The sequence below is a fragment of the Pezoporus wallicus genome, unplaced genomic scaffold (genome assembly GCF_028554395.1).
Source record: "Pezoporus wallicus isolate ANWC-B61680 ecotype Strahan unplaced genomic scaffold, APGP_CSIRO_Pwel_v1 contig_4309, whole genome shotgun sequence".
Classification (NCBI taxonomy): domain Eukaryota; kingdom Metazoa; phylum Chordata; class Aves; order Psittaciformes; family Psittacidae; genus Pezoporus; species Pezoporus wallicus.
In genome coordinates this window covers 131,479-144,686 of record NW_026638191.1, presented here as the reverse complement: position 1 = coordinate 144,686, position 13,208 = coordinate 131,479, and the positions used below count along the sequence as shown (strand labels likewise).

Sequence of the window (13,208 nt, the reverse complement as noted above, 5' to 3'; positions counted from 1 at the left end):
CAACTGAATTGCAATTTCCCAGCAAAAAGCAGAATATAAAGATAACAGAGGCAGTCCATTACAAGCTAGATAAAGATGATTCAGTGGAGACAAAATCAGTAGGGAAAAGGGTGGAGGAAAATCCAATATTCAGAGCTTAGATCACACATAAAAAAAAGCAAATAGACAAAATACATGTATTTTTTCTTCACTTAGTGTAACAGAAAAATGCTCTAAAAATACAGAATATAATCTTACTGAAGTCAGTGGAGCATGACTATAAGTTATAGCTGACAAATAGCTGAAAACAAAGTCAAACCAGGAGATCATTTGCAGAAGAATTTCAGATGACTCTGTGGGTCACCTCCATCTCCAGCAGTTAAAGAAGAAAGGGAAAACACAGAGGAACTAAATTACTTATGTCAGCCAAGCTTATCTGTCACAGAGCTACACCTTTCCTACCATAGCACACTTCTGGAATTAATGATCAGGCACTATCTGGAGTTGGGATTAAGAAGGAAAACTCAAGTGATTTGGTTATTTGGAAAGAGATGCTTCACCCAGCTCAGGTAACAAATACTGAATTCCAAAGGAACATCTTCCTGGACCAGTAAAAAAGATGCTTTTTGTGATAACTAAAAAAATTAAGCGCTACAGAACAGTGAGAACAAGAGCTCTACTGAAAAGTGCATCCAGGAACGACAAGTCAGTGTGGTGCCAATGCCTGATAAACTAATTAAGATGCTAATTAAAAGTAGAGCACTTTCCCATCTGGGGTTCGCAGTAGAGACAGGCTATAAGCTGAACAAGTCTCACCAGGGAAAGGGGATGGGTGGATAAAGAGGGCAATGAAAGAGCACTGATTGACAACGCAGTTAGATTTCCTGCCATCTTTGATGAGACACTTCACAAGAGGCTGTTAAAGAAACCACAGTCATGGGAAATGGCAAAGCAGCAAATGAGTTAGAGGATAAGGAGGAGAAATGAGAAGGCAGTTCCATTAAAGTAACTTCCTCACCTTAAAAGACCAACTCCCCACACTGATCACTGGTTTATCAGCCTACAAAACAGGCTGAGTGAAGAGCAGTTAAAGTCCCCTCTCTTCCCCACAGATTATTCCCAAAGGAAATGTGGGAAAACTTCAGAGCAAGATATGGGCAGTGGCAGCTACTGCCAAGCTGACAAAAGTGGGGGAAAAAACCACTCCATCACATTTGTTCACCCCCCAGCATGGTCAGCAGTCACACGGGAAGGGGCCTGGGCAGCACAAGGACAAGCCATGGCAAAAAAATGGGAAAGAGCAGCCTGGAAACAAAACAATTTAGTGATGTGCCCTGTGCAGACTAAGGCTTGTGAACCCAACCTATCCCCATAGTCTCCAGCACTGAGAATAGTATGGAGCCTCAAAGGGATGAGAGGAATGACTTCAAAAGGCAGAGCAAGTGAGTGACAGGGTAAGTACCAGCTATCCCTTTCTCCTTTCCAAAAAAGCCACTGATTAAAAGCATAGAGAGGCTGTGAAGTGAAGGATTGGAAAGTGATTAATTGCCAGCATTTATTCTGGGTAATCTTAAATCAACCTTCCTGGATGTTCATCCTGTCCAGAGAATAGAGCAGGTGTCTTTAAGGAGGGGGAGAAGGGATGCATTTAAGGGTAACCTTTGTGTATATCTTTGCAGCCTTTCAAAATGTTTATTTTTTGCTTGGGTGTGGACAGACTTGTCAGAGGAAATGATATAAAAGACACCATTTAATGGCACAAAAGCACATTGTGTTTCATTGCAATAATCCTCCCATGAAATACATCACTCAATGCGCCATCACAAAAGGCCTTCAGTGTGAAACACAAACACTCAACCCAACCTGCACAGTCATCCCACTGCTGTCTACCACCTTGCTCATGATGGCATTGAAGGCCTCCTGGCTTAACATGGGTCCAATGCAACCAGCTCAACCACACATAGCAATGGGAAAGCTATCTTGGATGGTTCTTCTCCCCCCTTCCCTTCCCTTCCCTTCCCTTCCCAGGGTTGCAGAGCCAGATGATGTGCCAGGAGCTGACAGGTGAGTTTCACCAGCCTGAAACAGAGCAGGAAAGGCACCCAAGGACCATCCATTCTCTCCATCAGCCCAGGTGCAACTGGGCCTTCAGCACATCTGAAGAGCCAGGCAAGGCTGAAAACACAGTATCTTTCCCCATGGCCAGCAATCAGTGAGGCAGACTCAAAGGGAACAGACTGCACAATTACCTAAATAGCAGGATGATCCAGCATTATAAGAGATGCTGATAATGAGATTTTCATAAGTACTTTGAGGGCATGCTATTACTGCCCGTAAGATAGTCTCAAAAGGATTTGAATGACAGTTTGAGAGTCAGGGGTGCACTATTCCACCTGGAATTTTACAAGGGTCCCTTTCACCATCCCTTAAAGCATCTGAGACTGGTAATGTTTTGGAAAGGGCTTTCCTAGTCCATGAGGACAGATCCCTACAGCAGTCCACTAGTGCCTAAGAAAAGCTCCCTCCCAGCAAACTACTATACTGTGAAAAAGGTGGGTGGGGAGGGAAAGCAAAGGGTCATTTTTGGTTTCCACTGGCACCAATTATGCTTCTGGCACATTTATATTATTTTTTATTTTCCATAATCAAGATAGCGAGGTTAAGCTTTTATTTTTTTCCCTAAATAAACAAAGGTCTATAATGGGCAGCCTGCGCTGTGCCATGTCTGGAGCCTCCAGCTTATCAGATCCGTCACGGGACACAAGTTTTGTTCATTTTAACTGGAAAAAAGAAAGTCACTGAAGCCCACCAGAGGGGTGGAAGGGAGGCCCCCGATCTCCAGCAGATACTGAATTTAGCATGTCAGCTTTGACTGCTGGGAACAAGGGGGCAGAGAGACAGCAATTAGCAATCAAACAGCTTCAGCAGCCACCCCGAGCTCTGCTAACACTAGCTAGCAATTAAAAGTGCCAAGGGAAGCCAGCAATATTCATCTCCAGCTACACATTTCTAAGCCTGAGAATGCACATTCCCCAAGGACATAACACAGGGGGGGTTCCTCTTGTGTCCCTCCCTCATTCTGTCATATCCTTGGCCAGCTTAATGTTCAGCCTGGGACTTCCCAGAGCCGATCCGATGTTTCCCATGGTCAGACCTGATGACCACCCAGCCCCATGCATACAGTGACAAGCTGAGGGCCCGTAAGGTCCTCTCCCTTTAGAGAGGCAGGGACCAGGAAGGGATGCAATGGGGTTTATGGCAGAGAAGGACACCCCAGGCTCTGCTGGAGCTTGCCTCTCCCAGCCTTGCTTTCCCCATTTATACATTACTGGGGGAGCAAAGAGACTTGACAGCTGCAAAAAAGCAGATAATTCTGCCTGCCATGGCTGTGTTTACACAAAACCCAGTGGTTTATGAGGAACGGCTTAGTCAAAGCACACAAAGAAGCACACTGCAATATTTTTTGAAGAGGGCTTTTTTTATTGCATTGAGAAGGAAAAGGTTAGCTACAGAAATAGAGAGAACAAAGCAGGCTTAACAAAACAACTGCTTGTTTTCTCTCTCATTCTGCATCTCCCCTTCAATCCCCTCACCAACCCTGTTCGCCCCCAGCTTTCACTTAGTGCCCAGGGACCGTCCTGTTGCTGGCACCCATCAAAGAGCATCCAGTGCCTGCAGAAACATGCAGCTGCAGAAAGGGGAAAGCCCCGCAGGGCACTTGTCACAGCATGGCCAGGACAGCTTGATTTGCATTTGTTTCTCCCCATCAGTGTAAGGGGAACAAGAGAAGCGAGAGATCCTCCCTCCTTTCATGCTCATTTTTCCTCCCTTCTCCATTATGCTCCTCCTGCAAGCTTCACCAGCTCTGTGCCATGGGTCCTGGCCTGATCCGGCCATGCTTGTGGTACACCTGCTTTCCCTCATCTTGCTCTGTGCAGGTAGGGATATGAAGTAAACCTGGAGTTAGCATCCCTGGTATCAGCAGGAGCCCTGAAGCTGCTTAAAATCACTGTTGAATGCACTACTCATGATGGAGAGACTAACAACAGCCAGAATGAGAGTTTAAGGTCCCTTCCAACCCAAACCATTCTATGATCCAGTTAAATCCCCCATGAGTTGTGCTCAGTGTCCCCCCCACCAGCACCCTCTAAACACAAGGGGCTCTGATAGCTCAGTCCTGAGCTGTCACAAGGCCAGGAGTGGCTGTGACAATCCCAAGGGACAGGGACGAGGCAGCACCCCTGGTCACAACCCACAGCAGGAAATACCCAGGTTATTGTTAGGGTGTTGCATTTAAGAGGGTTGTTTGTCTCAGCCCCATCAGCACTCAGAAAATCAGAGAAAGCAAACAAATTACAAAGCAAAAGAGTAACAGCTCCCAGGCTCTGCCCAACCTGTTTTACCTTGCAGTACAGACCCATTTCCCAAGAGACAAACCATGCTGTCTCAGTCTGGGTAAGGAAAGAAACAGCTCCTCTCCATACAGCATCCCACCACCTTCAGCTCCCCCCTGCAAGGCATGAGAGGGAAGGCAGGGCTCTGTATCTCCCAAAAGAAAAGTGTTTTTCCTGCCCAAATAGAAGGTGTTGAGGCCAAGCCTTTCCTCACTGTCTTTGTCAAGACCATGTATGGCTCAAACAGGGAACCGTGCTGGTTTGAACCCCATCGCACACGGGAATCTCTGAGCTGAGGCCCGGAGCCACCCCTGGATGCATGAGAGACACGAGGACTGCGTTTCCTCAAAGAGCTTTGCAGGTTGAAGGTTTGGATTTATTGGCACAGGAGTGCCACATGCAGGAGGGAAGATGCACGCGCATTTCTGGGAATTGGATTCTCCCACCTCTATGGCTGAAGGAAAAAACCAAAACAGGTTTGACAGGGAACAAATTACTGCAGCATGAAGAATTTCTAAGAAAAAAAAAAAAAGAATTACGTTTGACACATGAAAAATAGATAAATCCTTGCAGGAGATTACTTTAACAAGGCCAAAAATCCATCACGGTGCTGAAGAAAGAAGGCACAGATAGGGCTTTAAAACGTACGTGATGTTTTTACACCCCTAAGCACTGGGAAGGCAGCACAGTTCAGAGATGACAGCAGGGATCCTAGCCAGGGCTCCTGAACTCGCTCAGGCTTTCAGGGATTGCTGCAACCAGGAGAATAGAAACCCTCCATCCACAGCAGTTATAAACTGGGACATATCTCATGCCTTAATTTCCCCTTCACATAATCAAGACAGTAGGACAACCCCACAGTTGTGGATTTTCTTAAGATCTTGTCTTGTTACACAATATTATCTTTGGGTGAGTGCTGTGCCCTGAAAATGCACCATTTGAAGCAGCTACAGTGATCCGGGGTGCAGTCTGCATTGTTCCCATCTCCAGCTTTCCTGAGCTCAGTGCTGGGTTTTAGACCCTCTCTAGCATCCTGTCCTATGGCAAATACACTCAAACACCATGGACCTCTCCCCAGTAACTTAAGTAACCTTCCATTTTCATGCTCTGCCTTCATGGCTTTGCTAGTCTAGGGTTTCATCCTTTTGGGACACATAAGAGCTTTTCGTAGCACTGAGGTTCTCTTGTAACTTCATAAATACACACACTTTACTCTTAGAAAAGCGCAGGGGCACAAGTACCTGTACCATCCCCTAGCCCCCAAAAAAGGCATCAAAACGACCAAAGTGTTCTGCTCCATCTCTTCATGTTTTTCATGGACTCCTTCAACATTCCAAAATCCTGCTCAGTGTTCAGGCTGTCCTTCCACCTTACAAACAGGCTCTCTCCAGTTTGTGCAGGTCCAGTACTGAGTGTGTCCTTTCCTTTTGGGGAATTTCCATCCTCCCTCTTAGCCTCATCCCCTCAAAAACCTTACAGCAACCAGTTCCCTCCAGCAGAGCCTTTAGCAAGTCCTTTTATTGTATTCATCCCACTGCCAGAACAAAGACATTCCAGGTCAGCAGCTTCTCTGATAGTTTTGTAGCTGCTTTCAAGCTGGACACATGCTGTGACACTTTGTGTTTGTATTTATGGATCTCAGTGTTTTACGTATATACTCCCAGCCTCATTATACAACCAAGGACACTGAAGGGTACAGCCAGTGTAAAAGACTCATCCAAGATTCAAACAGCAAGACAGAGCAGAGCTGTAAGTGGAAGATCATGCCTCAGCTTCAGGTCAAAAAAAGGAGCACCCATGAACAGGCTGTACAGGTTATTCTATTGCATAGGCTGTAGTACATTGTGTAAACTGTGTCTAAGTACTCTTCCACTCTCCATTTGTAATACACCTCCTTGCGTTACAGAAATCCAAGTTCACTTCCACCACCCCAAAGCCTCCCTCTCCCCAAACCCAAGCGTGGACCACATCTGACCTTTGCATGTGTTCTAAATTAGAAGTGCACATTGTATTTCGCTAGCCTCTTGTATGTGTTTTCCGTAGACACAATGACACAAAAGCAGCAGAGCCTGTGAGCCAAGCCCTGGAAAGACGGCAGCTTTAAATAGCCTCTTTGTCTTGCTTTTCCTTGCTGAAATACTGCACATTATTTAGGTTTGAGTTTTAGTTTTATCAGAGACCCAGAAATAGAGACAATAGAGGGCTGGGTGAATTTCAGCATCATTTCAGCACGGAAAGTTTCTCATTCTTTTCTACCCTCACCTCATCTTGCCCTCCTTTGTGGGCTTTGTACCTGCATCCCAAGAACCACCTGGGAGCACACACTCCTTGGGGGATCTCAGTCAGAAAGGGAAGAGGTGAAGGTGGTACATGTGTGAGAAACTTCACCTCTGCAAATTGAGGGCAGGGTTGCAAAACCAAACCTTCTGTCTTTGATGGGGAAAAAGTGTGCAACTTTAACAGACTTTGGGCTGGTACTCAATGAAGTCAAATGAAAAGGTTTCTCAGCATAAATTAATGGGAAGATTGTCAAGACAGTAACAGAAGATATAAACATTTGTTCCAGTTCAAGGCAGGAGCAGGCATTCATAACTGTGCTATTTGACTGCCAAACTCTGAAGACTGGAGTCCTTTCTAGTCAGGGCATATGGATGCTCCTTTTTAGGTATGGGTAACAGCCTGCAGAGAAGATAAGATGCTTGCTCCAGGGAAGAGTCCCAAACAGGGATGCAACAGGGTGATACAATGGGAGCACACCCACAAGGTCATTCTTATCTGCCCTCAGGGCTGTAATTATCTACTTCATCTGGGTCCTAACACACTTGTCCATGAACAATAAACAGATTTTAGGTTCCTTTCATTTTCTAATTTCCCGGAAAAGCAGCTGCAGGAGAAAACAGAGAAATCTGTGCAGGTGTTTAAGCCAAGAATACAGCCTACAGTGGTGAAGAGCAGCCAGAGCAATGCTGGGAAGAGAAAGGCTGTTACAGAGGCTGAGCCACATTACAGTGTGCAAGAAGGAGAGAAAAGGCAAGCAAAAGGGAAAAGGCTTATGAACAAGCCCTGTAACCTGCATTTCAGAGCCATGCAGAAATAACAAGAGTATCAGTCTCTCAGGTTTTTCCATTCTAAAGGCAAAAATCCTCTCATTCACCTTTGGTCACTAGGCTCCTAAGCCACAGGTGACCTACAGCAGTGGCACTGTGTTGTGTGCCCCACTCCTCAAGATGGTCCCCTGCCCAGAGAAGGTCTGTTACAGTGAACCAGTCCAGAGGACACTTCATGTTTGTCTCAGGGCAATGCAAAGGCAAACATCAGAACCACAATTAATCCAGGTCTTCAGAGACATCACTACTAAGCATCAACTCTTCCTGAGCCTCACAGCTCAGCGCAGCCAAAGAGATGGGACTGCAGGGAATCCCATGCGTCCAGACTTCTGGGCTGATTTGCAGCAGCACTGTGCAAAGAGGAAACACAATGTGTACTACCATTACCTTTGTGATAAATCCACATAAATGTTGTTCATTTATCAGTAAAAGAACCCACCTAGGGCTATTGAATACAGTACAGTTCCAAGGCACTGAGGGAGCTGAACCTGGCACAGACTACAGCATTTTGTAAAGTGCTAAACTGCAGTTCTGCAGAAGTGATTTGTGAATGAGAAAACAGAAGCCACGGTGCAAAAGGAAAGTGTCTGAGTAAACAGTGCTTAACATGATGGGACTGTGCTATTTTCCCCACAGCTGAGCCTGCCTAGAGCCTAACATGTGCAGGTTAGCCCAGAAATGTAACTTCTGTTAATCCATGACAGGCAATGGAAGCAAACACAGTTCATGTAGGAACCTGCTGTGCTACAGGAGATCTTGGCAGCCGGGTACAGTGGCTTGGAGTAAGCATCACGGCAAGGACAAAGCAGCCCCCGGCTGTGTGAATCGGGAGATACCAGGCAAACGTTATGCTTAAACCCACAAAACGGAGCCTACTCTGCCTCTGCTCACCCTCTGCATGAGCCACAGAGGTGAGGGATGGGCTGAGATGGGTGAGCAGCAGCCGCCGCAAGCAAGGGCTCAGCCCCACATCCATCGTGGCGCAGAGCCCAGGACCGCGCGTTCTTGAGCGTTTGGCGCCACCTAAGCCCAGAAACGGTCCCATTCATTCTTCCTGCTCCATTTCAGAGCAGAGGGAAAACAACACGTTTCCATAACAAAATCCTCTTTTGCTTCTAGAGCACCAGACCTTTCAAGAGAACCTTCCATAGGAGAAATCTGGGAGCTAAGAACCCGCAAAAGGTTCTTAGGAAGGACACTTTTGGAGAAACCCTAGCACTGAAGTAAGCCCAGACTCACCATAGAGCTGGGGGACTTCAGGGAGGTTGTAGAGGCTTTAACTGCCCAGATCCCAAGATCTCACTTGCACCATTTCAGGGAATTCTTCAGTATTTGCTCATCGTTATCCAGTTGAATGCTGGGTGCAGGAAAGTTTTTCGCAAATCAGGAGTTCAAGCTGCAGGAAGACCAACTCAGAACGGGCAACTGGTGCCCCCAAATACCCTTGCAAGGTGTAGAGCCAAGCAGTTATAGAGCTCAAAAACCAACCTCAAAGACCAGATGAGCCACAAGGCAAAGGTTCAGAGAGGTACCTGGCTGGTAGTTACTGGCAGACCACATGCACTGACAGCACACACTACAGCAAGCAGGACAACACTTGGAAGTTGGAGAGACAGAAGCATGGATACAGGAGCATGCAGGGTTAGAGGGCCCCAGCTGAAGGATGGGAAAGGATGGACAGAAGCTGCATTCATCAGACATGGAAGAGCTACTGATCAAGTGAAGAAAGACTAACCTTGACAAGAGAGATGTATGTGCCTGCCAATATCTGCAATTACTTTTGTGACCCATCCATGAATACAAGCAATATGTCCCACCCAGTCCAAAGCAACACTCCAGCCCCACCGATTCCTAGCTGGAGTGTCCAGACCAACAGCCAAAAAAACAGAGTGCCCTGGGCTGACCTGTCACACTCCCTAGCACTGTAATTTAATTTCACACTCGAAGACCATTAACAGAGTTCAGGCAGGGAATGATTGTCTAGTACAGACATAAGTCAACTTGTATAATGCAAAGAAAACTTTCAACAGCTTTTGACCTTGCTGAGCTACACAAGATGTAAATAATGCAAAGCTTCCTGCATGAGATCTTTGGGAGACAGGAGCTCATCTTCCAGCTTCTGCAGCAGCACCTGCACACAAGGACATTCAAGGAATAAGAACTTGCTCTCAGCTGTGTCCTCCACAAAGGTTTGCTCTCTTGAGGACCAGCTGCGGCATGGTTATTTGCTCTTCTTTGACCAGGCTCAATCCCTTAAGCAACCTGCTTCACAGTGTCCTTTTCCTGGCATTTATTCAGCTTTTGGGTTTTTCCTGGTTCACTTTCAGTGTAGCAGTGCTGACGTTTTAACCCCAGCTCCCCTGCAGTGCCAGGGGCTCACCCTGGCGTCCAACTGCCAATCCAGGACCAGGGGACCACTGCATCCTGCAGCTTTCCTTGCTGCAGAGGACAAGCCCAAGCCCCAGATCTGCTGCTCTGTTTAAAAGACATAGAAAGCAGTATTTCCACATTGAGAACCCTCACACCTCAGTGATAGCTCCAGCTTTTGAGGATTTGTTGTCTTTATAATCCCATATTCCTGCTTTCTGCCCAAGCACTAGTACCTCAGACCTAGCTAAGAAAATATAAACTGTTGGGTTTCCAGCTCCAGTAGAAATCACAGCAGTGGGTAGAAGTCAAGTAGCTAAATGTTTCCCCAACATTTTCTGTGTTTTATATCCTAGGAACATTTATATCCATTTATCCTAGGACCAATCTGGGCTTTGGCTCAGGACAAGAACATTTAAGTCACTTCAGTGAAGGCTACAGAGGAGCAGAGTTTCTAACCACAGCAGTAACACACTTGCTATTAGAGAGGTTATTTATTCCCTTTCTTATCCGAGAGAGATTAGGCCTTCCAGTGGGGATTATTCTACATCAGAAATACAGCAAACCAGGTATTGCCAGCAACCCGCCAAACTCTGAGTCCTGCTGCAGGTGCAGCATACACAAGCTGTTGGCTAGAGCATCTCTTTGCACACTTTAGCATAGCTTTAGAATGGTGATAGGAGAACAGGATCCTAGCAGAAGGGGTGATCAGCAACTTGGATTGGTTCACATTCGATAATCCCTGAATTTTCCTGTCCCTAACAGAGATCAGGATGCAGAGGCTGCAGAATACAGCCCCGTGGAAGGGGACACAGCTGGAACTTCAGCAAGAGGAAAGGTATAGAACAATCGGAACACAAATCAGACTACTGGCTTTGGGAACTGATTTCTCCAATTTCTGATGACTATTCTGTGCAAGTGGAGAAATTACTTCAGACTGGGAGCAGGCTGAGATTTACATACGTGCTTGCTTGCTTTCTCAATCCTTGACAGTTAATCCGTCTTGGTTCAAATCCTGGTATCCAGTACTGGAAGTACCACCAAATGCATTTAGTTACCTTATCTGCTAAGCACATGGGAGTGCAGCAGTAGCTGTTGAGATGATCGGAGACCTGCCTTTCATGATAGTGCATTAACTGTAAAAGTGTTATCTCAGGCACTGCTTTGCAGAACTGGCTTTATAATCAAAGACCAGATGGATTTCAAAACACAAACCAACATTAGGGAGCACAGTTATGCCTCAGTTAGAAATAATCTTCCATTACATAGCAAACATACATCTGATGGTGACAGAATACCTCCAAACCAAACACAGCATTAGCAGCTCCCAGGAGAAAGAAATACAAGAAACATGAGAACCTGCTAGAGCAGAGCATTACCTGCACCCAAAGTATTCATTCAACAGGAACACAACCAGCTTTTAATCCACTGGGGCTAGCAACACCCACAGAGCAGCAGGGGCCTCCCTTAATGTACATATACTCCTGAACTCAATATTGCTTCACGCACCTGAGAGCAATAGCCAGTAGGAAACAAGGCTCAGAAGTAATTTGGTTTGGTTTTTGTTCTGACCATCACCTGCAATTACCCCCTTCCTGCAGTGGGTAGTTTACTGCCGATTTACACACTCAAGTCACACTTTACATTGCCCTATATCACTTTTAGTACTGCAGTAGGTAGCACTTGGCAGCGGTGGGAACCTGCCTGACGTGGGACAGTGCAATCTCATGGTCCAAAGGTTCCTAGCACAGCCCCAGAGGGACCTTTCCCTCCCCTCCATACCAGCACACCTTACATAGGTTCAGGCAAGAGCATCCAGCACCGCAGCTGCACAGATTGTCCTACAGCACATTGTGCTATTGAATTTACACACTAAGTAAATGACAACACTCTATTGCTACTTCCAGACGCAAAACATTCTGGGTTTACCCAAAGGAAGACAAAACAAAACTAACTGCTTTTGGAAAAGAAGTCATTAAATCACATGAAGCTATAAATGTCTGAAAAATTGATCAAATTTCTAACACTGCCGTTAAGAATGAGGTGTGAAGAATTGCAACATTGAATTTCAAACTTAAACTGTAGCAGGTCACATGCGTCTGAGAGCCAGTATGCAGATCCCAAGGGCCTGAAGCCAAGGAGAGGTTAACAAGAAACATGTCCAGTCTTGTTGACACTCACTACTATACAGTGATACCAGTAACGACAGTGCTGCTTCGCTTTACCTTGCACATCACCCAAGACTTTCACTCCCACCCAGCATTATTTGTATTCTGGAGCGCTGGCACCTCGTACCGGTTGGCTGAGTTCAGTTATCAGCTCCCTTCAAATCCAGCCAACCAGGCTGCCGGCTGCTGCACTTCTTGGACAAGTACAAGACACATAAAAGGCAACAAGAACCTGACACCCGGCTGTGCGCCCAGCGCCAACCCGCTTGTTTTCTCGGCTCTGTTTTCCCAGGCTGCGGGCCGGGATTGGCAGGCGATTTTGGAGCGAAGGACTTTGAATTACAGCGGGTGGATTTGGCAGGAGCGCTGCCCGCGCTGCGACTGCACGGGATGAAAGTGCATTTACTGCCGCAGGTTGGAGGGGGGAGATAAGTAGAAACTGCCCCCATGGCGATCTCTGGAGCTTGGTAAACCAGCAGAGAGCACAGGGGCTCAGAGCACCGGGTACCTGCCCTCTCTGCAGCACGACCGTATCTCACACGGCCCAAACACCAGCACTTTGCTTGCCACCTCCGTGCGTGTCACCTCACGCGTCACCAATGCCTCTGTCACACCCCCCACCCCGAGAGACATCGCAGGGCTGTCCCGTCGGTTTTTATGTCAAGCCCCACAGCATGGGGATGCTGCGGAGCGGCCACTCCGGTCCGCCCCTAAGGGACGCAGGGGGATAAGGGACGCGTCGCACCCCACTTACCGGTGCCGGGCGCGCGGCGCGGGACGGACTCGGCGTTCCCCATAGCAGGACGGAGCGGGGCGCGGAGCTGAGCGGGACGGGACGGACAGGACGGTGCGGCGCGGCGGGAGGCAGCCGAGCAGCACCGGGCTCCTACCGCGCTGCGGATTCGAAGCTGCCGCCCGCTCCGCCCAGCGCCGCCACCGCCAACCGCCGGCAGCGGGCGGGACCGGGCGGGCGGCCCTCGGCTCCTCTCAAGGGTCGTTGTCTGCATCCCGGTGCGCCCCTGTCCGCCTGCAGCGGAGAGGTGGCTGCGCCGGTGTCAGCCCGCAAAGGGACATGTCCGTGCCCAAGCACCCATCTCGGCTATAATGTGTGCACCCATGGCAGCCTGTGGAAGGAGCTGCCTGCCCCCATGCCGGCACAAGGAGGTGCTTGCACCCATAGCAGCCTGCAAAGG

The 13,208-nt window shown here is 47.7% G+C and overlaps 1 protein-coding gene across 1 annotated transcript in view; it reads right to left on the bottom strand.

Annotated features, from left to right (window-relative positions):
• Window positions 1-12,825, bottom strand: part of NEURL1B (neuralized E3 ubiquitin protein ligase 1B) — a 131,191-nt gene extending 118,366 nt beyond the window's left edge. Inside the window, exon 1 of the mRNA XM_057409787.1 lies at window positions 12,770-12,825. Coding sequence (XP_057265770.1) covers window positions 12,770-12,812 — 43 coding nt within the window. The 5' untranslated portion in view covers window positions 12,813-12,825. The remainder of the gene's footprint in view (window positions 1-12,769) is intronic.
• Window positions 12,826-13,208: the final 383 nt, after the last annotated feature.